The 25125-nt window shown below is 36.6% G+C and overlaps 1 protein-coding gene across 3 annotated transcripts in view; it reads left to right on the top strand.

The window, feature by feature from the left end:
* SEC24A (SEC24 homolog A, COPII coat complex component) overlaps window positions 1–25125 on the top strand; it is a 56137-nt gene that overhangs the window by 14775 nt on the left and 16237 nt on the right. Inside the window, exons 3-14 of one of the 3 annotated variants that reach the window (XM_054568448.1) lie at window positions 2796–2966; window positions 5124–5201; window positions 5746–5906; window positions 6196–6368; window positions 7192–7294; window positions 9150–9276; window positions 11425–11534; window positions 13415–13527; window positions 14739–14857; window positions 22518–22573; window positions 23666–23872; window positions 24703–24823. In XM_054568448.1, the coding sequence (XP_054424423.1) occupies window positions 2796–2966; window positions 5124–5201; window positions 5746–5906; window positions 6196–6368; window positions 7192–7294; window positions 9150–9276; window positions 11425–11534; window positions 13415–13527; window positions 14739–14857; window positions 22518–22573; window positions 23666–23872; window positions 24703–24823 (1539 nt within the window). Of the gene's footprint in view, window positions 1–2795; window positions 2967–5123; window positions 5202–5745; window positions 5907–6195; window positions 6369–7191; window positions 7295–9149; window positions 9277–11424; window positions 11535–13414; window positions 13528–14738; window positions 14858–22517; window positions 22574–22953; window positions 23018–23665; window positions 23873–24702; window positions 24824–25125 lie in introns of those variants that run through there. The other 2 variants (XM_054568449.1, XM_054568450.1) reach the window with 2 other exon arrangements.

Genomic DNA, 25125 nt, shown 5'->3' with positions numbered 1-25125 from the left:
GACATATAAACTGATAAAATGAACCTAAAATAAATGTATGACTACCCTTTTGCCTTATGAGACCTCTAAAAAAAGTCCTCATTTTTTAACCTCTTTTTTTAACCCATCATTGATAGTAGGTGCCTGATTGTCTGATTTCAAAACTATTTATCTAAGTTACACCAAATTTCTAGTTCACATACTAAAATTCTCTTTTTTTCCCCAGTAGGCCACCTGTTGGCCAGCCTAACTTTTGCTTTAGGGATCTTAGAAGGCAGGTTCTAAAACTCTAGTTATTAGTGTTATAAATAAGATTTATGCAGCTTGAAAAAAATAACATCTATTCTATAAAATGTATTTAATCCATTTAATCCAAATTTTTGGATTAAAAAAATATTCTTTTTATGGCAGTGAAAAATCTCTGGAAGTTTACTTGCATGCTATTAAACATTAGGTTGTTACATTTTCGTGGCCAGATGCATCATATGTTCTTGTTCATGGAGAGTTGGTAATGTACCTTGTTCTTTTGTTCCTTTGACTTGTCTGTATTGCCAAAGATATGCGTGGGTGCTTCTCTGATAAGGGAGTTACATGGTAGGAACCTTTGTATTCACTTGTCTTCTTAGGAGCTATAAGGTTTAGTAATGCGATCATTTTTCAATTCAGCCCTGGAGAACTGAACAATATTGAAGAAGCATGTTGAAAATTTTTATATTTGCTTGTCTTTATTCCTTTAGTGTAACATAATACAGGATTAACTGTAGGATATACTATATGTAAAATTGATTTCTTATTTCACTTTCAAATTCAGAGGATAAAAAAAAGCCTTGGGATGAAAATTAAATCACATACTTATCCGTAGTGTTTAATATACTCTGTAGACTTGGTCCCTCCTCTTTTGCAAATGAGAAAGTGGAAGCAATATACGTTTTTTTAATACTTCTTCATTCTTCCTTTTTAAGTTTTTATATTTATTTTATTTTCTTTAAAGGTTTTATTTATTTATCTCTAGAGAGAAGGGAAGGGAGAGAAAAAGAGAAACATCGATGTGAGAGAAAAACATTGATCGGTTGCCACACATACACACCCTGACCAGGGACCAAACCCGCAACCCAGATATTTGCCCTGACCAGAAATCCAGCCAGCGACCTTTTACTTTGTGGGACAGTGCGCAGCCAACTGAGCCACACTGGTCAGGGCTGGAAGCAATATTGCTGACTTGAATGAACAGAGGTGGTGTGGGTATTGGAACTTTTCATCACATAGAAGAATTTCCCCAAGAGTAATTGATAATATTTGTATACTAGCCAGAACTTAATTGTCCAAATAGAAAATGGGTGAAATTGAGGCCGTGAGAATACTGGTAGGTACAAGGAAAAATACCATGTCATTCTTAGTTTAGTTCGATGGGTACTTTTACACCTCTTGGAGAGCAGTGTTTTATAAGGCATATACCTAATGAACTTTGGATTATCTCCTGGTTTTTAAGCTTACGAAGCGTTCTTAATATAGCATTTAAACTATTATTGAAAATAAATTACTTTTTTTCCTTCTTATTGAATTTATCGAGGTGACAGTGGTTAACAAAAGTGTACAGGTTGCAGGTGCACAGATCCAGAACATGTCGCCTACAGCCTGTGCTGTGTGTTCACCGCCGAAGTCAGGCCCCCAGCCATCACCATCCCCCTCCCCCTGGCAGTCACCACGCTGTTGTCCAGGTCCATGAGTTCTTCTTTTTCCCCTTTTTTGCTCAATAACCACACCCCCTCCTGCTCTCAACCTGTTCTTTGTCTATGAGTCGGTCTTTATTTTGCTTATTAGTTCATTTTGTTTATTAGATTTCACACATAAGTGAGATCATATGGTATTTGTCTTTCTCTGACTGGCTTATTTCATTTAGCGTAATTCTCTCCAGGTCCATCCATGCTGTCCCAAAGAGTAAAATCTTCTTCTTCGTCCTCTCCCTCCCCGCTCCCCTCCCCTCGCCTCCCCCCTCCTTTTTTATGGCCAAGTAGTATTCCACTGTGTTAATGTACCACAGCTTCTTCTTGTTGTTGTTGTTGTTTTTACTTTAAGAGAGAAAGGAAGAGAGGGAGAGAAACATCTATGTGTGAGAGATGAATTGATTGCCTACATGGATCCAAAACATGGATTGGTTGCCTCTTGTACACCCCAAACTGGGGACTTGGCCTGCAACCGAGGCATGTGCCCTGACTGGGAATCAAACTGGTGATCCTTTTGTTTGCAGGCCAGTGCTCAATCCATTGAGCCACATCAGCCAGAGCAGCCACAATTTGCTTGTTTGTTTTTTTTTAAAAGATTTTATTTATTTATTTTTTTAGAGAGGGGAAAAGAGGGAGAGAAACATCAATGTGTGGTTGCCTCTAGCACACCCTCTACTGGGGACCTGGCCCACGACCCAGGCATATGCCCTGACTGGGAATTGAACCGGTGACCCTTTGGTTCACAGGCTGGCACTCAGTCTCCTGGGCCACGCCAGCCGGGTCAGCCATAGCTTTTTTTATCCACTCATCTACTGATGGACACTGTACCTACCCTATAAGTGATTTGATGTTGAGTTCATACTTGCACTGCTTTAATAACTGACAGGTAAGAAGCATTGTAGGAAAGACATGGAAATATGTAAAGTATGCATATAAAATAAAGTCATAAACCTGAGAAGTTAACATATTTCTGGTAATTTGTTAGTGGTTTAATTAAAATGTAAATTTTGAAGTTACTCAATTTGGTAAAAGACTGTTTTGGTGTTTGTCTAAAATTCTTAAGTAACATGTAAAAAACCAATGTTTCCATAGGTCCTGCACCCCCCTTAGTGAATTCACCTCTGCCTGCCACTTTGCAACCAGGAGCTCCTCTTGGGCCCCCTCCAACTGGAGGACCACCTCCGGTGAGCGCTCACGCTGCTCAGAAAGCATCACACAGGGCTGTGCCCCAGCCCTCATTTAATTCAGCTGTCAACCAAGAAGGTAAGCATGGCAAAACCAAGTCCCAAAGGTTGTCTTAGGGTAGAAGGATAAACATTATCTGAAATCTGTGTATCCGTATCATTTTTTTCCAGAACATTTAGTTGTTTTGGTTAGGGTTGGCCTTCAGAAATTTAAAAAAGTGCTTCAGAATTCCACTGTCCTATGTATTTTGGGCTATGGACTAGCATTTGGGAAGCACTGCTGTTAACTTTTTTATTGCTGTGGTTATAAAGTTAGGTGCCTTTTGGGAGAGGGAGGTGAAAGGGAAGTTCCTGCTTTTCTGGACATGATAGAATTTTTTTTTAAAGATTTTATTTATCTATTTTTAAAGAGGGAAGGGAGGGAGAAAGAGAGGGAAAGAAACATCAATGTTGATTGCATCTTGTGAGCCCCCTACTGGGGGCCTGGCCTGAAACCCAGGCATGTACCTTGACTTGGAATTGAACTGGTGACCCTTTGGTTCGCAGGCCAGCACTTACTCCACTGAACCACACCAGCCAGGGCTATTCTTTTAATATATTAGCTGTTTACCGTGGAAGCAGTATTTTGATTGCCACTGTTATTGTGAATATTAGCAAATATTTATGAGTCTAAATAAAAAGGTAAATATGCAAGCATTTTGAAGTTTTATGTAAATGAAAGATTTTAAAGCATTGTCTTAAGATGTAACCTTAAGATATGTTTATTAATTTAAAATATTTTGTAAAGTAAGAAATTTGATTTTAGCAGTAATATAACTGTTGCAGCAAGATACAGAAATAGGAAAACAGAAAAGCAGGGGAAAAGCCATTGCCTGTATCCTCTACAAAATACAATAAATACCATTTTTCTTCTAGTGTTCCCTTTTTTTAGAATTGTAAGTAGGGGGATAAAAAACACTTGAGTAGTTTGAAAAGAATGGTATTAATGATGAATAACAAAAAGATAAAACAATGTCCCACTGATTGCCGCATTTTTCAAAATTTTAACCAACTAAAAATATATACGAGTGTTTTTGTTTGTTTCTGCAGTTTTACTAAGTTTTTCTATATCAACTCATGGTTAAAAATCATGGTGGTTTTGAGAACTAGAAAGAAGTTGTGACTTGATTGAAACCATTAAACTTATCTATTTGGTGTTGACTATTAATGTTAGCACCTTTGTGCTTAGGTGCTAGAAGTTAATGGTGTTCACTGATTTTAGATTCTTCTGTACCTGAATTAGGGCTCATAAATAGCATACATGCTGAGGAATAAGTTTTTACTCTTCATAAGCAGATGTCCTTGGTATTTAACTTGAACTCTTTCAATTGGGAGAAAAGAAGATTTTTTAAAATTGCTTTGAGATAGAGACAGGAAGGGGGGAGAGGGAAAGAGAGGAGAGACATCAATTTGTTTTTGCACTTATTTATTCATTCATTGGTTGATTCTTGTATGTGCCCTGACTAGGAATTGAACCTTCAACGTTGGTGTATTGGGAGGACACTAACTGAACTATCTGGGTGAAGCCAAGATTTTTTTTTTAAAGTGATTCTGTAGACTACATCAGTTGTCCTAATTAATTTATATCACCTTCAAATTAATTCTAAATTTTCCTTTGTTTCATATTTTGAAAAAATGTTATTTTTATCCTCATTTTATTTTTAAATAATATTGATTTTGGTGATTTTTGTTTTTGTTTGTTTTGCTCTTTAGAAGTTTTTTTTAAAGATTTAATTTCTTTTTTTGAGAAGGGGAAGGGAGGGAGAAAGAGAGAAACACCCACATGCAAGGGACATATCTATCAGTTGCCTAACGTACTGAAACGCAGGCCTGTGCCCTGGCCTGGAACTAATGACCTTTCTGTTCCCAGGTTGGTGTCAGTCCCCTGAGCCCCGCCAGCCAGGGCTCTTAGGGGCTTTTAATGCTGCTCTCAGAGATGCTGAAATCTTTCAGATAGTATATAACTTTATAAATTCCACAAAGGACCATCCTTTTTGGAAGTTTATAAAATTATTTGATACTTTTGTGTATTGTATATTTAAAAGCTGGCGTTGTTTGAAACTTTTATTTTTTGACATTTTTCTTGAGCTGTGGTTTAAACTCTATTTGTCATTTGGAAAGCTATCTTAAATTAGCTCCAGTCTTGCAGATACTATAACAATGTTCTAATGTAAATATTAATAAACTTCCTTCTTAGGTATTACATCAAGTACCAATAACGGATCTATGGTGGTTCACAATAGTTATGATGAAATTGAAGGCGGTGGCTTCTTGGGTGAGATGCTATGAAAGTTTTTTTCCCCCCCTAAATATGTGTTCATTCTTGGAAACAAAGGAGAAATCTTCATAATCATGTTCTATGACAATACCTACTGTTAGCATTTTTTATCTCCATGCATATAGATTTTTTGGTTAGTTTTTCCCCTCAGAATTGGGATTGTGGGCTTTATTATTATATTGTGACTATAGAGTATTTTCTATCAATTAGATCTATTTAAATTTATTTAACCAGTTGAACATTTAGTATGTTTTTATTAAAGTTGTTTTGAATTAGAATTTCCTTCTGAATACAAAGTTTAGTACATATAAGTTAACCGTACCAAACATTTTTGTGTTTATAGCTGTAGTCTACCTTAAAGAGATTTTAATTATTGCTATTACTTTGTTACTAGTGTTTATTTGTCTTATTTTACAAAACTAGTGAGAGAATATTACTCAAAGGATTTTGGAGTTATAATTCCTATAATTTGATGCCTCTGTGTGTTGATTTCAAGTATTCTGGAGTGTAAAATAGAACTTAAAAGTTACCTTGTTTCTAGCAACACCACAGCTTACTAACAAGACTACCCCAGTGAGCCGAAGTGTTGGATATTCATATCCCTCCTTACCGCCCGGCTATCAGAACACAGCGCCACCAAGTGCAGCCGGAATGCCACCCTCTTCCTTGAGTTACCTAAGCGGGCCACAGGCCTTTACTCAGGTACGCTTTTTGCTTTTGCTTTGTTACTTATTTTCCACCTTTGGTTTAAACTGTATATACATGAAAAAGCTTTAGGAAGTGTATAATGAGCATTTTTAACCAATTAGAATAATAATGGGTATTTCATAAGACTTTTGTCTGTTACATATCTCCAGAACCAAAAAATTGACCAGAAAGTCTAGATTATACTTTTATTTAGAGAGAAATTAAGTAACTAAGTCCTTGTACACTTCTGCTTTCAACTGAAGACATTGTAAAGGCTACTTACTTTGAAATTATGTATCTTTAGACTCCCTTAGGTGCTAATCATTTAACTGCAAGCATGAGTGGATTAAGTCTACACCCAGAGGGGCTAAGAGTTGTTAACCTTCTTCAAGAAAGAAACATGCTTCCACCAACACCTTTGCAACCTCCGGCTCCAAATTTGCACGAAGATATCCAGAAGCTCAACTGTAACCCAGAGTAAGGCTTCAGTGTTTTCTTACCAAATACGACTTTTTACTCATTCCAAACATTTTCCAGGTATTTTTTAGCTTCATATATTATGAACAAGTTGTACAAATACAGTAATTTATTAAAGTAGTTCTGCATGCAGAAAACAACTCTGTTAGTTCCTTACTTAATTGATATTTGAAATGTTCTAAGTCCAGAAATAGGTCTGTAACCCTGAGCTGGCTGCCGCCTTTCTCAGCTCTCATGGGAGTGGGGCGTTCATTATCATTATGGTGGCTCTGTTACTTCTTCAGTCCAAAGTATGGAGATTTGATTCTATATAATCCTTTATTTGCTCTCATTTTAAGTTGTTTTCCATAACAAACATAATTATAATACTTTTTTCTCCCCTAAAATTGACTGTATACGTTTAGATGTATACAGTGAAGATGTTCTGATAAATTGAATTTTGTAATAGTCTTTCAGAATCTTTAGCAAAACTGAACTTTTCAGTAAAAAACTTAACTTGCATCTGCACATTTGGATCCTCCCCTTGTTATTCCAGTGTAATCTAAATTTACGTAAAGAAATAGGTCATTTGATAGTCTAGACTCTCTTACACACAGCAGAGAAGAGAATAATTTCCTTTAATTATATAATACAAATTGTAACCATCTACCCTCTCTTTCTGAATAGGACTTAAATACTTAAATGGGATAAAATTTGATAGGGCCCACTGAAATATATTTTATCTATAATCCGATCCAGTGTTAAAATGTGTACCTTTTAAATCTTTCTGTTGTTCAAAAATAATCATAGCAACAACTGACACATCATATTTACTTTTATACAGGCTCTTTCGATGCACACTGACTAGCGTTCCTCAGACTCAGGCCTTACTGAATAAAGCCAAACTTCCTCTGGGACTGCTGCTTCATCCTTTCAAAGACCTAGTGGTATGTTTCATTAGTGAAAGTGAATGTCTCATAGAAGAGTATCTTGGTGGTTAGGAATTCTGTACAGTAGTGCAAGAATCACATATAGAATGTGTTTGAACTATCTTTAGGTATTTGACCATTGACAGATTCTTTTGTTTGTAATTCAACCAAAAATTTTATTACCAAACTCTTTCAAAGTGAAGTAAAATAAGCATGTTGTTGAAGAATCCAAGATGTACTAAATAGAGATACTAAAAGAAAATAAATAAACGCACCATTATAATTTTAAAAAGTTATAAATTATTTACCCATTAATGTTCTTTACCCTTCTCCTAGTTCTGCCATTCTTGGAATAAAATTGTTTGCTTTAAGAAGCTGTTAATAGCCCTGGCTGGTGTAGCTCAGTGGATTGTGTGCCAGCCTGTGAACCGAAAGGTCACTGGTTCAGTTCCCAGTCAGGACACATGCCTGGGTTGTGGGTCAGATCCCCAGCTAAGGGTGTGCAAGAGGCAAACAATTGATGTTTCTCTCATACATCACTGTTTCTGTCCCTTTCTTTCTCCCTCCTTTCCCCTCTCTCTAAAAATAAAAAAATACAATCTTTAAAAAAAAAAAAAAAAGCCCCTCCCCTTTCAAATCCTTACCTGAGGGCATTTTTTCATTGCTGGGAGTGAGAGAGACAGACAGACACAGACAAACTGATTGGTGGCCTCCTGCTTATGTCGTGACTGGGGATTGAACCTGCAGCCTAGGTATGTTCCCTGACTGGGGATCAAATAGGCAACCTTTTGGTTTACAGGACAACGTTCCAACCAAATCCCATAGGCCAGGGCAAGCACTTTCACTTTTGACCCAAGGCTCTGGTACTTTGACATGTGACCACATATTCTTGGGAGGACCAGTGCATAAGTGAATTGACTTTCCCAAAACAAACCTCCTTTTGCTGATAAGATTGTATTGCCTTTACTGTTTCTTTTTCCCTATATTAAGGCTTTACTTTTAATATGTAGAATAAACTTTAAATAGGAACATAATTGCAAAGTTTAATTGAATATTTAAATATGATTATTCTTTCATGAGAACTTAGTTTCTTAAGGTAACAAGAGAAACTTCCAAATAATTTTATTGGTTCTTTGTTTTAGAATGTCGATCATTCCTTTGCCACTAATCTCAACAGTACATTGTAAATTTACTGCTCTGGCTGGTGTGGCTCAGTGGATTGAGCACTGGCCTGTGAACCAAGAGGTTGCCGGTTTGATTCCCAGGCAGAGAGCATGCCTGGGTTGTGGGCCAGGTCCCCAGTTGGGGATATGCAAGAGGCAACCACACATTGATGTTTCTTTCCTTTTTTTCCCTTCCTTCCCCCTCTCTAAAAATAAATAGAGTCTTTAAAAAAAAAAAAAAAGAAAAGGTAAAATTTAAACCCTGGCCAGATAGCTCAGTTCATTAGGGTGTCATCCTGATACACAAGGGTTTGATCCGCACTCAGCATGTAAAAGAAGCAACCAGTGAATGCATAAATAAATGGAACAACAAATCAATGTTTCTATTTCTTTCTCCTTCTCTCCCTCTCTCTTTCCTTCCCTCTCTCTCCCCTCTTCTGTCTTTCTAAAATCAATTAAATATATATATATAAAATAAATAAATAAAAGGTAAAATTTAAGAGACCAGTCCTGGGGAAAAGCAATAGGGTTTCAAATCAATACATTGCTGCCATGTAAATCTTTTATGTGGCAGTTTAGACATATCTTTTTACCCTAGGTTTTTTTCTCAAAAATTATGCTATCCCAGCAATAATTTGGAACGCATGATTGCTGCTCCACCTCTTGTCACGATGATCACTACCTTCAAAAAATCAGTTCTGTTTTTCAAGCAGTTGCCGGTGGTTACCTCCAGTACAATTGTGAGATGCCGTTCCTGCAGGACGTACATCAACCCTTTCGTCAGCTTTCTTGATCAAAGAAGATGGAAGTGCAACTTGTGTTATCAAGTCAATGACGGTATGTTTTTTTGAAACATTTAAAAATTTCTACTTGCATTGTAGGGAAATCAGGTGAAACAGATGTGAAGTTAAAACCAAAAAACCCTGTCTTACCTATAATTATTCCACTTAGAGTTAGCTTCTGTTAACTTTTTTCTATGTACTTATATATAAATAATTACATACTTTTTAAGCAAAAAAGTGATAATATTTGATACCTCCTTTTTACATTTATTATATAAGGTATGTAATAAGTGGTATATTTTATGGTATTAAGTAAGCCTGTAATTTAAGAACTCTTTATTTAGGAGTTGTCCCATGCGTTTACTCTATGACAGCGATTTTCAGCTGGTGCACTGCAAGAGTTTTTAAAACATGCGGTACCTGACTGTTCAGTCAGGGGCGCTGCCCTCTTTTTCCTTAGGTTGTCAAATAAAAAAATGACAGCAGCCAACACAACAATAGCAATTGGGTGTGAATTTATCAAAATTACACCTTCTTTTGGTCAGATCAGCAAGAAACATATTTTTTGATGTGCTGTAGAATTTTAAGGATTAGTTTACGTGTGCCCTGAGTTGAAAGAGGTTGAAAATTGGTGCTCTCAGGTAAAAGAAGGTAAGTCCCCAGGAGAGCTGCCGTTGGCTTCGTGCGCTGCTGTGGGAAGGGCGGTGTGGGCAGTGCCGGAAGGTCAGCTGAGTGTAGTTTTCTCAGTAATTGAGGAGGAGATCTCTTTTAGTAACTCTTTCATAATTTATTTTTGAGAAGTATCGTCTAACCGACAGCACTTTAATAGGATTATAGAAGAAGGAAGGTATGTGGATATGTGCATTGAAAATTCAGTCTCTGGCCTGGACCTGCGTAGCTTAGTTGGTTGTGCGTCATCTGGCAAAGTGAAAGGTTGCTGGTTGGATTCCCGGTCAGGGCAGGGCATATGCCTGGGTTGCAGGCCAGGTTCCCGGCTGGGGCGTGTATGAGAGGCAACCAGTTGATGTTTCTCTCACACATCTATGTTTCCCTCCCTCTCTTTCTCTCTCCCTTCCCCTTTCTCTGAAAATACATAAATAAAATCTTTTTAAAAAAAGAAAAAAATTAAGTCTCTGCTTGAAGGAAATTTCATTAAGCATTGGGAAATAAAGGAGTTTAAGGTATTTTTAAAAACCATTCTTATTTTTTAAGAGTAGAGGAAAGTGCTTTGGCTGGTTTGGCTCAGTTGGTTGGGTGCTGTCCCACAAGCACAAAGGTCTCCAATTTAATTCCTGGTTAGAGCATATTCTTGGCTTGCAGGTTCAGTCCCTGGTTGAGGTCCCTGTAGAAGGCAACCAATTGATGTTTCTCTTGGACATCAATGTTTCCCTCTCTCCGTCCCTTCCCCTCTCTATTAAAAAAAAAGGAAAAAGAATAAAGGAAAGTGAGGCTAGAGTAAGAGCATTCTTTTTATTCTATGATAATTCAGAATATATGTGTGTGTGTGTGTGTGTGTGTGTGTATAGTGTTTAATACACCTTTAAAATCTTATACACATATGTGCTTCAGTATATGAAATAAAATTATAGTGAAGATTGAAGTCACTTTTATATGAAGCCCAGACCATTTCATGAACTATGGTTTACATAGGGATTTGAATTTCTAAATAGTGGGAAGACAGATGCAATGATAATTCATTTAGAAAACACTCTGAACTCTATTGTAATAAGTAATAAGCAACAGATGTTCCATAGAAGTCTCATTAATTAATGAAATTACGCGACCCTTGGACTTTCTAGGAGCAGTTAGAGTCTATATATGAGTATTACATGTCAAATGTTAATATACTTGTGCCATTGAAATTTAAGACAAAGTTTAGTCTTGCATTTAAGAAAATAATTGGCATTTAATGAGTTTTTATCACTTTTCAAGATATTTTATTAAAGCTACAATAGCAAGAATTAAGACAAAGAGGATATTAGAAGACAGAAAGTGATTTAGTTATAAAAACAAGACATACATAGGGCCATTCAGTATATGGGGAACTTGAATAAATCTCAAAAACAAGGTGCATGTGTTACCCCTTAATATTTAGTTTATACTGAAGTATTTATAAATTACTAAATGAAGACAAGAGCCAAACTCAGGGTTTACTAAACTTAATCTCTTAGTTTTTATCATTATATGGTGTTTACTTACACAGTTCCTGAAGAATTCATGTACAACCCTTTGACCAGAGTCTATGGTGAACCTCATAAAAGACCTGAAGTTCAAAATGCTACAATTGAGTTTATGGCTCCTTCAGAATACATGGTGAGTTTTTAGTTTTTAACATAGCTTATTTATCTCATAATACTGGATTTCAAATAAAACAATATAGCATCCTTTAACAAAATTTTATGGTTTTGAGCTCATAAAAGCGCACCTGCGCCTTTCCCTTTCCTCTTTCTCCCCACTGGTGTGCATTGCGATGAGACTTGCAGCCGGGAGGACTGGGCAGTGGCAGCGCTTCCCAAGCCAGCCCGAGTCCCCAGGCCCCCTTTCCTGTGACTTCCTAGACACCCAAAGCAGCCCTGCCTGTGCTCTCCCGTTGCTTTTGTCCTCAGCCCTTTCCTGTGTCAGTGGCCCCCACTTTAAAAAACGTATTCTCAAAATGAAAAAAAAGATCACAAAAGTTATGCTTGTTCATTATAAAAATAGTTAATTAGTATATGATGGTAAGTCTGAAAAGTGTATGTAAAGAGCCACTTACGTTTCTTGTGTGTTCATCCGGAAATTTGCAAAATCATATTGGGACCATATTTACTTTTATGTCACTTCCAGCTTTTTTTACTACAAAGAATGGTGTGATGAACATCCTCTTGCAAGTACTTTTATACCCTTGTGTATCTGAGGTCTTGCATTTTAAAAATAATGATTATGCCTAATGTTTCATTAGCACTTTACATTTTACAAAGCGCTATATTTTTTATCACAAACAAGTCTCTGAACTAAGCAAAGGAAATACAGTTAGACCTATTTTACAGATGTGAAAACAGACTTATCAGGGTAAGTGTAGGTTAAGTGACTTGCTAAATATCCTTTAATAAGTTGTGGAGGTCACATTAAGTTCCAGGTCTTTTGATTTCATTACCCTTTCACCATGCCGTAATTGCCTGCAATGGAAGGGGAATATGAAGATAGGACTTAACACCAAATTTTAATGTTTTATTTTAGAATATTTGTGTGAGATAATCTTTCTGTATCTGAGCAATTGGGGCCCTTTCAGTATAGAAATTATAAGGGTTCCATTTTTTTTTTCACCACAGTGAAATTTCAGTGTAGAAAACATTTTTGTGAAACTTAAATGCTTGGTAATAGCTTTTTGCAATTTAGTTGTCCCCTTGTTGAATTAAAACCAAAAGATGCAGAAGCATTTGTTCTTTTGAATTGGCCTTTGTGGGTTTCTTTTCTTTTATCTCCCAGGTTTTGCAAAAATGGCTTTCTTTAAATTTGGGACTTACCTCTCTTTATCAAGAGGTTTTGCTTCTTCCTGACATCTCTTGGGCAACAGATTCTATGGTTCTACTAGTGATAATGCAAAAACATATAAAAGTTAGTATATTATATACCCAGTTCTGGTTGTGTTTATTTGATGCTTTTTATTGAATTGGAAACAGATCTTTGAATTTGGAAGTTTAAAATTTAGTCATGCATTTTTATGAAACTTGGCTGAAATGCGTTGGTTAAATAACTGGCTCAAACAACTTAATTTGTACCTTTCAGAATTGTAATTCCCTTAAATTGTGAAATATAAATGCATATATGGAAAAGTAAAACATAAATGTATAGGATACAAAATAATTATAAATGCTCTGTTAGTACCACCCAGGCCAAGAAATTGAACATTGCTTATATCCCAGAAGCCCTTCTGATTACATTTCCACCCCTTCCGTCCTAGAGAAAATACAATTTTGACTTATAGCAATTATATCCTCATTTTCTCCTAAGTATGCAGCTGAAAACAACATAATATAGTTCTGCCTGTTTTTTAAACTTATGTTCTTTTTATATTATTTTCTTTATCCATTGTTTATTATAGTCTCTATTTAATCAGTTAATAAGGCTTATTTTATTGTTTTGCTGATGTGGACATGACAAATGATAAATTTAATCCTGTTAAGTGTATTTAATGAGATCCCTTTTTTCCTCAGTTGCGACCACCTCAACCTCCAGTGTACCTCTTTGTATTTGATGTGTCTCACAATGCAGTTGAAACTGGATACTTGAATTCAGTTTGCCAGAGTTTGTTAGACAACCTGGATTTGTAAGTATCTTAATTCCGTTTAAATTTGAAACTAAGTGTTTTCAAAATGGATAAGTAGTTTCAAAATACAAATAAAAGCTATCTAGTTATGTCCTAAAAGCCTACATAAATCAGTTGTGAACTTTAGGCCTTGCTTTCTCTGAGAAACTTCATTTTAACTTTTAATTATGCAGAAAGTTTAAACATATAATAAATAGAAAGAACTTCCAGATATCGATTCCTCAACTTCAACATTTTTAGCATTCAGCTGTTCTTGCTCCATGTAACCATGCACCCATACTTTTTCCCCCTTAAGTATTTTAATGTAAATCTCAATCAGCCTATCATTTTACCTATAAATGCTTGGAATTGTTTTTAGCCTTAACTAAAATACAAGTATCACGCCAAACAAAATTAGCAATAATTTCATAATGTGAACTAATACCAGTTCAGTTTTTGTTCCTGATTGTCTCAAAAGTGTTTTTTTACTGTAGGTTTGGTGGAATAAGAACCCAAACTATGTTCACACATTGCATTTGGTTGTCATAAGTCTCTTAAAATATCTGTACTTTAAATGGTGCTTATATACTTAGTGTAACCTGTAAAAGCTCATGTGACCTTTTAGTGTAATGAATTAGAGTGTTCTTGTGTTGTACAGAAGAACGTGGAAAACCCAAATCTTATCGGAAACAGACTAACTCCCTCACCTTGCTGATAAGAGGCTTTCTAGTTCTTGCCGGCATTTGTACTTTCGATGTTGCAGGTTGTGTATGGGGACTGTCTATTGAGGAAGAGTCCACTGATTCACCCAAGCATGGGTAACATTTTTAAAAGATAAGCAGCACCTAAATTTATAGTACATTTTAGAGTTAGTATATAGTAATTTTGTAATGTTTTTATAAATTCAAATCATCTATAAAGTTTTGGTTATGCTTTCCAATGTTTTTATATGACATTTCCCAAGTGATTATATAATTTTATATAGATGTAATGAGTTTTGAATTGCTGTATTATTACTGGGTTTTGTTGATTGTTTGGCTTATGCGTAGTGTTTTCACTTTGAGTCGGGTATGTTTTCATGGCGATGAAACATTAGGTGGGTTGAACATTTATGTTGAGACAAGTCACATAATGTAAAAGTAGATGTTTGCATGTAACTCTTAGCATATATTTAATATGTATATATGTATATGGGAAAACTTGATAAAATACTCTTCTAAATTTATTTTTAGGCTTCCTGGCAACACTAGAACAAAAATTGGCTTCATAACATTTGATAGTACAATCCACTTCTACAGTCTTCAAGAAGGTCTCTCTCAACCTCAGATGCTAATAGTTTCAGATATTGAAGGTATATATTATACACTTGAAATTATTGAACTAATTTAATCATTTTCAGTTTTAGAAATATTTCATGACTATTTGACCAATCAGGAGTGTATGGTATAATTCCACTATGTTGAGGAAAACCTTGAGTATAAAATCATAAGATTGTTGGAATTGCAAGAGTCCTTCAGTCAGTCCAATCCCTCATTTAATAGAAGAGGAAACAGGGAAGTAAAGTGAATTCTGAACAAGGCAACAAAAACACTGATGTTAAAACTCAGGTTAGCTCTTTTTCTCTTCTCTTTTTTCATTCAAAAAGTATTCAAGGATAGTCTTAGAGCCCATTGGAATAGATTAGAGAACTCAGAAATAAACCATCACATGTATGGTCATTTGATTTTTGACAAGGACACCAAAACTTTCAGTGGGAAAAGATAGTCTTTTCAACAAATAGTTCTGGGAATACTGAAAGTGCAAATTCAAGAAGTTGGACCCTTACCTTAAGCCAGATTAAAAGAATTAACTCAATGGATGAAAGACCTAGACTTAAGAGCTGAAACTATAAAATATAAAACTCTTAGAAGAAAACATAGGTGAACATCTTCATGGCACTGAACTTGGCATTGATTTTCTGCATGACACCCAAAGCAAAGGCAATGAGGGAAAATATAAATTGGACTTCATTAATATTAAAAAACTATTCTACATCAAAGAATACTATCAAGAGAGTAAAAAGACAACTCACAATAAAAAAAAAAAAATAGGCAACTCCCTGAATGGGAGAAAATATATGTAAACCATATATCTAAGGAAGGATTAATATTCCAAACATCTAAATAACTACTCAACAACAACAACAAAAAAACATATCAGTAATAGGCTAAGAACTTGAATAGACATTTCTATAAAGAATATACACAAATGACTATTGGTTGAATTTCACTGATGAAATAATGAAAAAATACTTAATGTTATAGTTGTTAGGAAAATGGAAATCAAAACCACAATGAGATACCACTTCACATCCACTAGTATGACTGTTACCCAAAAACTGAAAGTGACAAATGTTGGCAAGGATGTGGAAACACTGGAGCTATTTTGCATTGCGGGTGGCACTACTGGTGTAGCCACTATGGAAAACAGCGTGGAGAGTCCGCAATAAATTAAAAATGGAGCTGCCATACGACGTAGCAATTCTGCTTCTGGATATTTATCTGAAGAAAGCAAAACACTAATTTGGAAAGATATATGCACTCCTATGTTCATTGCATCATTACTAATAATAACCAAGATATGGAAACCAACCTGGGTAAAGATATAATGTGTATGTGCATACATACACAATGAGTATTACTTATCAAGAAAAAAGAATGAACTCTTGCCATTTGCAACAACATGCATGAACTGAGGGGGTGTTAGGCAAAGTGAAATAAGTCCGAGAAAGATAGATAACATGATTTCACATATATATGGAATCTAAAAAACAAGGCAAATGAATGAACACAACAGAAACAGATCCACAGATAGAACAAGCTGATGGTTGACAGATGGGAGAGGGGTGGGAGGTGAGTGAAATTAAATAAATAGATAAACATAATAAATAAAAATTTAAAATGGTACAGTGCCACTGAAAACAGTTCGATGGTTCGATGGTTCCTATAAAAGTTAAACACAGAATTACCATTGTGATCTAACTGTGCTGCTTTCCTGTCTATACCTAAAAGAACTGAAAGCAGACATTCAGAACAAATACTTGGATACATATGTTCATAGCAACATTATTTACAGTGGCCAGAAGGTAGAAACCACCCACATATTCATCAACAGATGAATGAATAAATAAGGTGGTATATACATATAATGGAATGTTATTTATTTGTCCTCAAGTATTAAATTCTGATACACGTTACAACATGGATAACCTTGAAAACATTTTACAAAGTGAAATAAGCCAGATGCAAAAGGACATATATTGCATAATTCCACTTAAATGAGGTACCAAAAATAGGCAAATTCAGAGACTCAAAGGAGAATACAGTTTACCAGGGGCTGGGGTGAGGAAGTGGAGTAGGGAGTTATTCAGTGGGTACAGAGTTTCTGTTTGGGATGGTGAGAAGGTTCTGAAAATGCACAAGAGTGGGCAAACATACATTTATAATTGTGAGTATGCAAAACACCTAGTTTATTCTTGCATTATTATTTATTTATTGTATTTTCCATACAAACAACTGTAAAGCTACTTTTGCCCCCTCCTATATAATGGTGATGGTTAGGCAGCATTGTGAATATACTTTAATGTCAATGAACTGTACACTTAAAATGGTTAAGACAATAGATTTGGTATATTATGTATGTTTTGAAAAGGAACTCAAAATGGATCATAGACCTGAGTGGGAGACTAAAACTACAAAACTGTTAGAAGGAAACATAAAAGTAAATCTTTCGACCTTGGATTAGACAGTGATTTCTTAGGTATAATACCAAAGTACAAACAAGAAAAGAAAAAACAGATAAATTAGACTTCTTCAAATTTAAGAACATTTGTGTTTCAAAGGACACCATCAAGAAAGTGAACTAACAGCCCACAGAATGAAAGTATTAGATTGAGAGAGAATATTTGCAAATCATGTATCTGATCAGGGAATTACATCTAAATTATATCAAGAAGTACAATTTAACAAACAAAAAAAAGGACAAATAACCTAATTAAAAATTGGGCAAAGGAGTTGAATAGACATATCTCTATTCAATATCCAATATTCAGTATTTTCTCTATATGTTGGCCAATAAGCACTTGAGTTATCAAGGAAATGCAAATGAAAACCACGAGATGCCACCTCACACCAGTTAACAAATTAGGAAACTCAGTTTTTTTCCTCTTTCTGAGCATGTCTGTGAATGATTTTGAAAGCACCATTACTGTTGGCTGTGGGGTTACAAGGAAATTTTAATGAGTAGGCAAATTCACAAGTATGGAATCCATGAACAATATGGGTTGACTGTACTTCTTTAAAGGGCAGTAATTGAGAAGAGCTTGCTTCTGTCTTAGTTGTTCTAAGTCTCACAACAGATCAGCCAAATCGCTCATTTATAACCTAATCTGTTCACCCAGCTACATATTTAGCATAAAATAAAATTTCACAGGTGATTCTGATAATGGGTCCAGGGGTGAATTGACTGCAGTGTTCCAGTCTCTCAGTTTTATACATGAGCTAACAGATGGAATAACCCATCCTGGGTGTCTCATAGGGGAGGAAGAAAAAGGGGGACTTGTGGAAAAGATTGATGATGTAGTTAAACGTGATACTCGCCTCCCCCCACAACCGCAAAATTACAGCTAAACTATAGAACAACCATCATTCAGAACCACCGAAAATTGGACTGAATGGAAGACCAACTAGGGAATTAAAGAAGACACATCAAGGCTGGTAGAAGAGGCGGAGATGCAGAACTGGTTGGTCCAACACCCGCGTGTGGCAGAAAAAAATTGGGAGGGATATCTCAGCTGCAGGATCCCCATTGAGGAGCGAGAGTTCCCAGGCCCACACCAAGCCGCTGAGCCCAGGGTTCTAGTGCCAGGAAGAAAAGTCCCCATAACTTCTGACTGTAAAGACCAGTGGGAACTGAGGCTGGAGGAGACAGAAGGCTCCTGGAGACCTTGTTAGTTTCTCCCAAAAGGCCTGTGCATGAACCTACTCCAACTCTCTCAGAGCTCCAGTGCTGGGACCTCAGCTCGAAAGGCGTCAGAGACATAGAGTGAGGAACAGAGTTGTCTGGCATTAGGGTGAGAGCCGGGGGAAGGGGCAGCTTTCTGTCAGGCAGAAGTGCTAAGAGAGGCCAATGTTTTTTTTGGTGAGCCCTCCCCCCACAGAGTTGGCAGGTGGGCTTCCTATCTGGAACTCCATCTACTTGGTTCACACTGGTGGCCCTGCCCTGGTGATTCCTTGAAGCCCTACCACACCTAAAAATCTGGTCCACCCAAGCTGTTTCTAGTGGCTTTTTCACCTGAATGGCCTGTCTTCGATCGTGCTTCAGATTTTCCTGAAATCTCTCCAACAAGCAGCATCTCGCCTCAGTGTGCCCTATACCTCTTGCTACATGCCTTCAGGCCCCACCCTAGCAACAGTGGGCCTTGGGTTCATCTGGGCACCTCCAATCCCAGCACAAGTAGCAGCCATCTGCAGATTGCTTTGTAGCTCATGCTGGGTGGCCCCAGGCAGAAAACAGACAGATGGCAGCTGACCTTGGCCTGCACCTCCCATGAGCTTCCAGAGCCTTCACACGCAGTGGACAGCTTTAGACGACATTAAAGCATCACCACCCAACCACCTCCACAAGTGAAACACTCAAGGGATGGACTTGGCAGGCACCAGAGCTCCACTGAAGTCCTGCTCTGTGTGGTGGGCCCTGGCACAGCTGATTTCTCCACTGTTTGGTGGTCAGTGGTCAGTGGTTGCAACCAGTCCTTGTAGCTGATTGCCCTGTAGGTAAATACCTCCCATTAATGTGCCAACAGCAATACAGGCTCAACTACAAGAGGAGTGTGTACACAGCCCACATGGGGGTTGGAGGCGCACCTTGAGAGCCTAGCTTGGGTGATTGAGGAGGCTGTGCCCCAGAATCCTACAGAAAACCAACTACATTAGGCCACATATCAAGCCTGGGAGATGTAGCAGCCCAACTTAATACATAAAAGCAAACATAGGAAAGCTGCCAAAATGAGGAAACAAACATGTCCCAAATGAAAGAACAGAACTCCAAAAAAATAACAAAATGGAGGTAGGCAATCTACTAGATGCAAAGTTCAAAACACTGGTTATAAGGATGGTCAATGAACTTAATGAGAACCTCAACAGTATAAAAAGGACCAGTTATAAATGAAGAATAATTTACAGGGAATCAACCATAGAGAGGATGAAGCAGAGAATCAAATTGGCAATTTAGAATGAAGCAAAAAGCACCCAATCAGAACAGCAAAAAGAAAAAAGAATTAAAAAAAAAAATGAGGATAGTGTAAGGAGCCTCTGAGGCAACTACAAGTGTACAAATTCCTATCATGGGAGTCCCAGGAGGAAAAAGAGAGACCAAAAAATTGAAAACCTATTTGAAAAATGACAGAAAACTTCCCTAACTTGGTGAAGGAAATAGACATACAAGTCCAGGAAGCCCAGAGAGTCCCAAACAAGATGAACCCAAAGAGGCCTTCACCAAGGCACATAAAATTAAAATGCAAAATGTTAAAGACAAAGGGAGAATCTTAAAAGCGGCAAGAGAAAAGCAGTTAGTTACTTTCAAGGGAGCTCCCATAAGGCTGTCACCTGATTTTTCAACAAAAAAATTTGCAGGCCAGAAGGGGTTGGCAAGGAATATTCAAATGGGTGAAAAGCAAGGATCTGCAACCAAGATTAGTCTACCAGCAAAGGTATCATTTAGAATCAAAGGCCATATAAATAGTTTCCCAGATGAGAAGAAGCTAAAGGAGTTCATCACTATCAAATCAGTATTACAAGAAATGTTAAAGGCTCTTCTTTAAGAAGGAATAAAAACCCTGACAGGGTCGCTCATTTGGTTAGAGTGTTGTCCCTATACGCCAAAGTTGAGGATTTGATCCCTGGTCAGGGCACATACGAGAATCATGCAATGGGTGCATAAACAAGTTGAACAGCAAATCGGTGTTTCTTTCTCACTTTCTGTCTGTCTGTCTCTCTCTCCTCTCTCTCTAAAATTAATAAAATTAAAAAAATTTTAAAGATAAAAATATGAACAAGAAGATGGCAGTAAATAATACATATCTATCAGTTTAATCTAAAAAAAAAAAAGAAGAAGCAGAATAGAAACAGACTCATAGGTATAGACATTTTGATGGTTGCCAGATGGGAGAGGGTTTGGGGGAAGGATGAAGAAGGTTGAAGGGATTAGGAAGCACAAATTGGTAGTTATAGAACAGTCCTGGGGATGTAAAGTACAGCATAGGGAATATAGTCAGTAATCTTCTAATAACTAGGTATGGTCAGGTGGGTGCGAGATTTTTGGAATGATCTCTTAGTAAGCTATTCAATACCTAATTACTGGAGTGTCCACCTGAAACTAATATATATGTCAACTGTAATTGAAAACTTAAAATGATTTTAAAATAGGGGGGAAAAGAAAGGCTAATAACAAGTATTTGCCAGGATATGGAGAAATTGGAACTCTCATACACAGCTAGTGGGAACGGGAAACAGTTCAGCCACTATGGGAAATAGTCTGTCAGAGCTTCCAAAGTTAAAGATAGAGTTACCATATGACTCAGCAGTTCCACTCAATAGGTATATACTCAAGAAAATTAAACACAGTCTACTAAAAAATGTTTACATGAATGTTCATAACAATGTAGCCAAGAAGTCGAAACAACCCAAATGCCCAGCTTTTGATGACTGGATAAACAAAATGTGGTATATCTATAGAATAAAAAGAATAAAGTACTGGTAGATGCTTAAACATGGATAAATCTTAAAACAACATGCTAAGTGTAAGATATCAGTCAAAAAGTACCTCATATTGTGACTCCATTAATATGAAATGTCCAATATAGGCAAATCCAGAGACAGACAGACGGGAGGCTGCTTAGAGCTGTGGGAGTGGGCAGGGCAATGAGGAGCTACTGTTAATCAGTAAGGGTTTTGTTTTGGGGATGATGAAAAAGGTCTGAAGTTAGGTAGTGGTGATGGTTGTACAACTCTGACTATGTCAAAAATTGCTAATTATGTCTTCTACAAGGGTGAATTGTATCTCAGTAAAACTTGTTAAATTACTTTTAATTTTAAAGAAGGGAGAAATCTAAACAGTAGAATTTTTCTATGGCAGCTAAAGTAAATAGTTAATTATTAAAATTATTATTGGTATATTTTTTATAAATATAATGAACTGTAATTTTTTTTAATAAAAAACAAAACAGTACACTAGACAGATTCTAACAGAAGGTTCTCAACCTTCACCAGTACACTAGGTTGAGAGCCCTCATAATCCGCCACCACCCACATTTCCTTCCCGCTTTGCTTCCTTCTCAAGAAGGGAATTTCATTCCTAAGCAAGAATACATTTGAATCCCGAGAAGCTCATCTGAGGTGGTCAGTTAGCATGCTTCTGATTCGCTTGATTCTGTAGTCCCATAACCAGAGGCACTGGCGGGTGCCTTCCTTAGGAGGGAGTACCTGCTTCGGAGTGACAGTCTGTCAGTGGACTGTTTTATGCCTATGTAAAGACAGTATTCTTGTGTGTCATCTTAGTTGCCTTTTTTTTTTTTGTTAATGAATGTTTCTTTGGATGGCTTCCAGGTCTCTAAGCAAGAACATAAAGCAGGATTCTGAATTGTTGTCTTTAACCTAAGAAGCAGAGTGCTTGTGCTGCTCTGAGTGCTTGCAGATCAATACTTTCTAATTGGGAGGCTTTTACACAGTAACAGTTAGCTTGCAGTAAATACTTAAATCAGTTACACAGTAACATTTACCTTTTATACGGTAACAGTTTGCAGTAAATACTTAAATCAGTGCTCCTTTGATCTCTTTGAACACACACAGACAGTGCTATTCTAGTGGAGGTGGCTTCTCTGTAAGTATGGGCATGATTGCTTATATCAGTGTTACGTATTTGGAACATCTTTAACAATCAAGTTTTGTTTACAAAATATTTATTTCTTCTTTCAGATGTTTTTATACCTATGCCAGAGAACTTATTAGTAAACTTAAATGAAAGTAAAGAGGTAAGGCACATTTTCCTATCTGACATGTTTAATTGTAATATTGAAGGAATATATTTTTGAAATGAACGTTACGTAAAAATTTGCTTTTTCTGTGACATTTCTAAGATGTGTAGTATTTTATATTTTGCTGTTAATTAAAACTCATCAGAAAAACCGCTCTTGAGTTTGCCCTTGAACTGATTGCTTTTAAGTCTAATGTAGCAAGATATTTGTAGTAGGGTAGAAGATGAGCATCTTCCATTAAGGAGGAAAACCTGAAGGAAACCTGCCTTGGCGGCCGTTTGGGAAGCTGGGAGGGTTGCTGAGATAAGCTTCTGGTCACTGCATAGAAGCACTTTAGCCAGGCTGCTTTCAGTGCCCTTTGCTTTTCTGATTCACAGAGTGTCATTGGGGTCAGTTCAGAAGAAACTCTTATTACCTGCCTGGAAATTGCCATGACATAATACAGTGAGAGGTGAACAGAATGTGTCTGAAGGGGGGATGTTGTCTACCCTGTACATGCATATATGCCGTAGGGTAACATTTTAACTAGCAAGTCTATGGTCTCAGCTGTCGGCAATGGTGACTTCGCCATAGTGGGATGTATTTTTTTCCCATTAACTCTCTTTATTTGTACAACCTAACCTGAATAGGCAGTTGTTTTTCGTTTTGTTTTTCTTTTGTTGTTATTATTACTAGTTGGCAAATTTACTGGATATCTTAGATTTTGCAGTAGGGAAGAGTTAAACTCTCTTTGGAACTGAAAAGAATACAGTGTGTAGAGGTGATTGAGAAGGCCATATTTCATGGCGTTAAAATGAATCTAATCCGCGATGGTTCTTTTGGATACATTTTGGACTTATAGTCTTGCTGGAGTACTGCATGTGCAAGAACTATAAGGCCCCAATTTTTATTTGTCTTGCTTGCCAATTTATAATGTTTATTTAAAATAGCTTTCTTGTCATTTGACCAACTTCACTGTTTACTGTACTGTCTGTACATTCTCTGACCATCATCATGACTCAATGTCTTGTCTAAATTAGTTACTTTTTGTTAAAAAAAAAATTGTTTTTAATTGTAACACTCTTGCGTTTTCTTGCTTTATTTCACAAGCTTGTCCAAGATTTACTGAAAACTTTGCCACAAATGTTCACCAAGACCCTGGAGACCCAGAGTGCCTTGGGTCCTGCACTTCAGGCTGCGTTTAAGCTGATGTCCCCAACTGGCGGTCGAATGTCTGTCTTTCAAACCCAACTCCCAACTCTTGGCGTGGGAGCCCTGAGACCACGAGAGGAGCCCAACCACAGGTCATCTGCTAAGGTTAGAAGGTCCTCAAATCTGTGTTAAAATTTACGCTGGTGCTCTGTCTCTTTGACCACCCAGCTTATTTTTTATTTATTTTTCACTCGTGGAGAGGAGGGAATATGAGGAAATAAATAAAACATTTCTTTTTTATGTAGGCTTTTCTATTTCATTACATTATTTTCTACTTTACTCCCTCCTACCTTATTTTTGGATCTTTAGCAGGCCCTTAGCAACGCAGCCTGCCTTTGATGAGAAAGGTAGACTAAGAATAAGCTTGCTGGGACAGAGTAGAACCTGGGTGACCACTAAAAACTAGTTTAGTGTATTGACTACCATGTATTGCTTTTGAGCACCTTGTGTCTGTAAACTTAGCTTGAGATGTATATTTCTCAAAGGATGCTGAGAGGCCATATGTTATAATGATTATTGGCCCTGGAGTCAGACAGTCTGCCTCAGTTCGGCTGCTTTTTGGATGTATGAGCTTGAATAATGACTTAATTTGTTTGCCCCTTTGTTTCCTTATATTTATAAAGAGAAAATAATGATAGTTCCCACCTCTTAAGGGTAGTTAAAAGGACTAAATAGATATTACATGTGAATTCATTAGAACCATTTCCAGCATAGTAAGAATTTAATAGATTATTGAAGTTATATAATAGATTTCTTTTTAAAAGTAAAAAAAGAAAAAATTCTTAAGCAGTATGTTTTTTAATATTCCAAAGCAAAAGGATTTGTAGAATTCCCAAAGATTACTGTTAACTCCTGGGTATGTATAGCTAGAAATTTAAATTTTATGACAATTTAATGACGTAATTTTTTTTCTCTTTTTAATTTATCATTAATAGGAAATCCACTTGACACCATCCACTGACTTCTATAAGAAATTAGCCTTGGACTGTTCTGGTCAGCAGGTAGCCGTTGACTTATTTCTTCTCAGTGGACAGTATTCTGATTTGGCTTCTCTGGGTAAGTTTATCCTAATGATTATTTTTTTCAAATGAGTGTCAAAATGATATTCTATTGTTATTCTAAACAGAAGACAGAGTGAAATAAATTTTATTCCCTTGGGAGAGTTAGTCAGCTTCATCTGTTATAAACCCTGTAGGCTTCTACTCTAAGAATTTATGATAGTGACATTTCTATGCTACTATTTAAAGAAATGAAATAATCTTTTTTGGCAGTACCTGGGGAAGTTAAAGAAGGATTGATTCAAATGCCTATCATTACTTTGGTGCAGTAATAGTAGTTAATGGCAGAATTTAAAAGGA

This window comes from Pteronotus mesoamericanus, unplaced genomic scaffold, assembly GCF_021234165.1.
Source record: "Pteronotus mesoamericanus isolate MK-2021 breed Mesoamerican mustached bat unplaced genomic scaffold, CSHL_Meso_final contig_2, whole genome shotgun sequence".
Taxonomy (NCBI): domain Eukaryota; kingdom Metazoa; phylum Chordata; class Mammalia; order Chiroptera; family Mormoopidae; genus Pteronotus; species Pteronotus mesoamericanus.
This window is presented reverse-complemented; position numbering and strand designations above follow the sequence as displayed.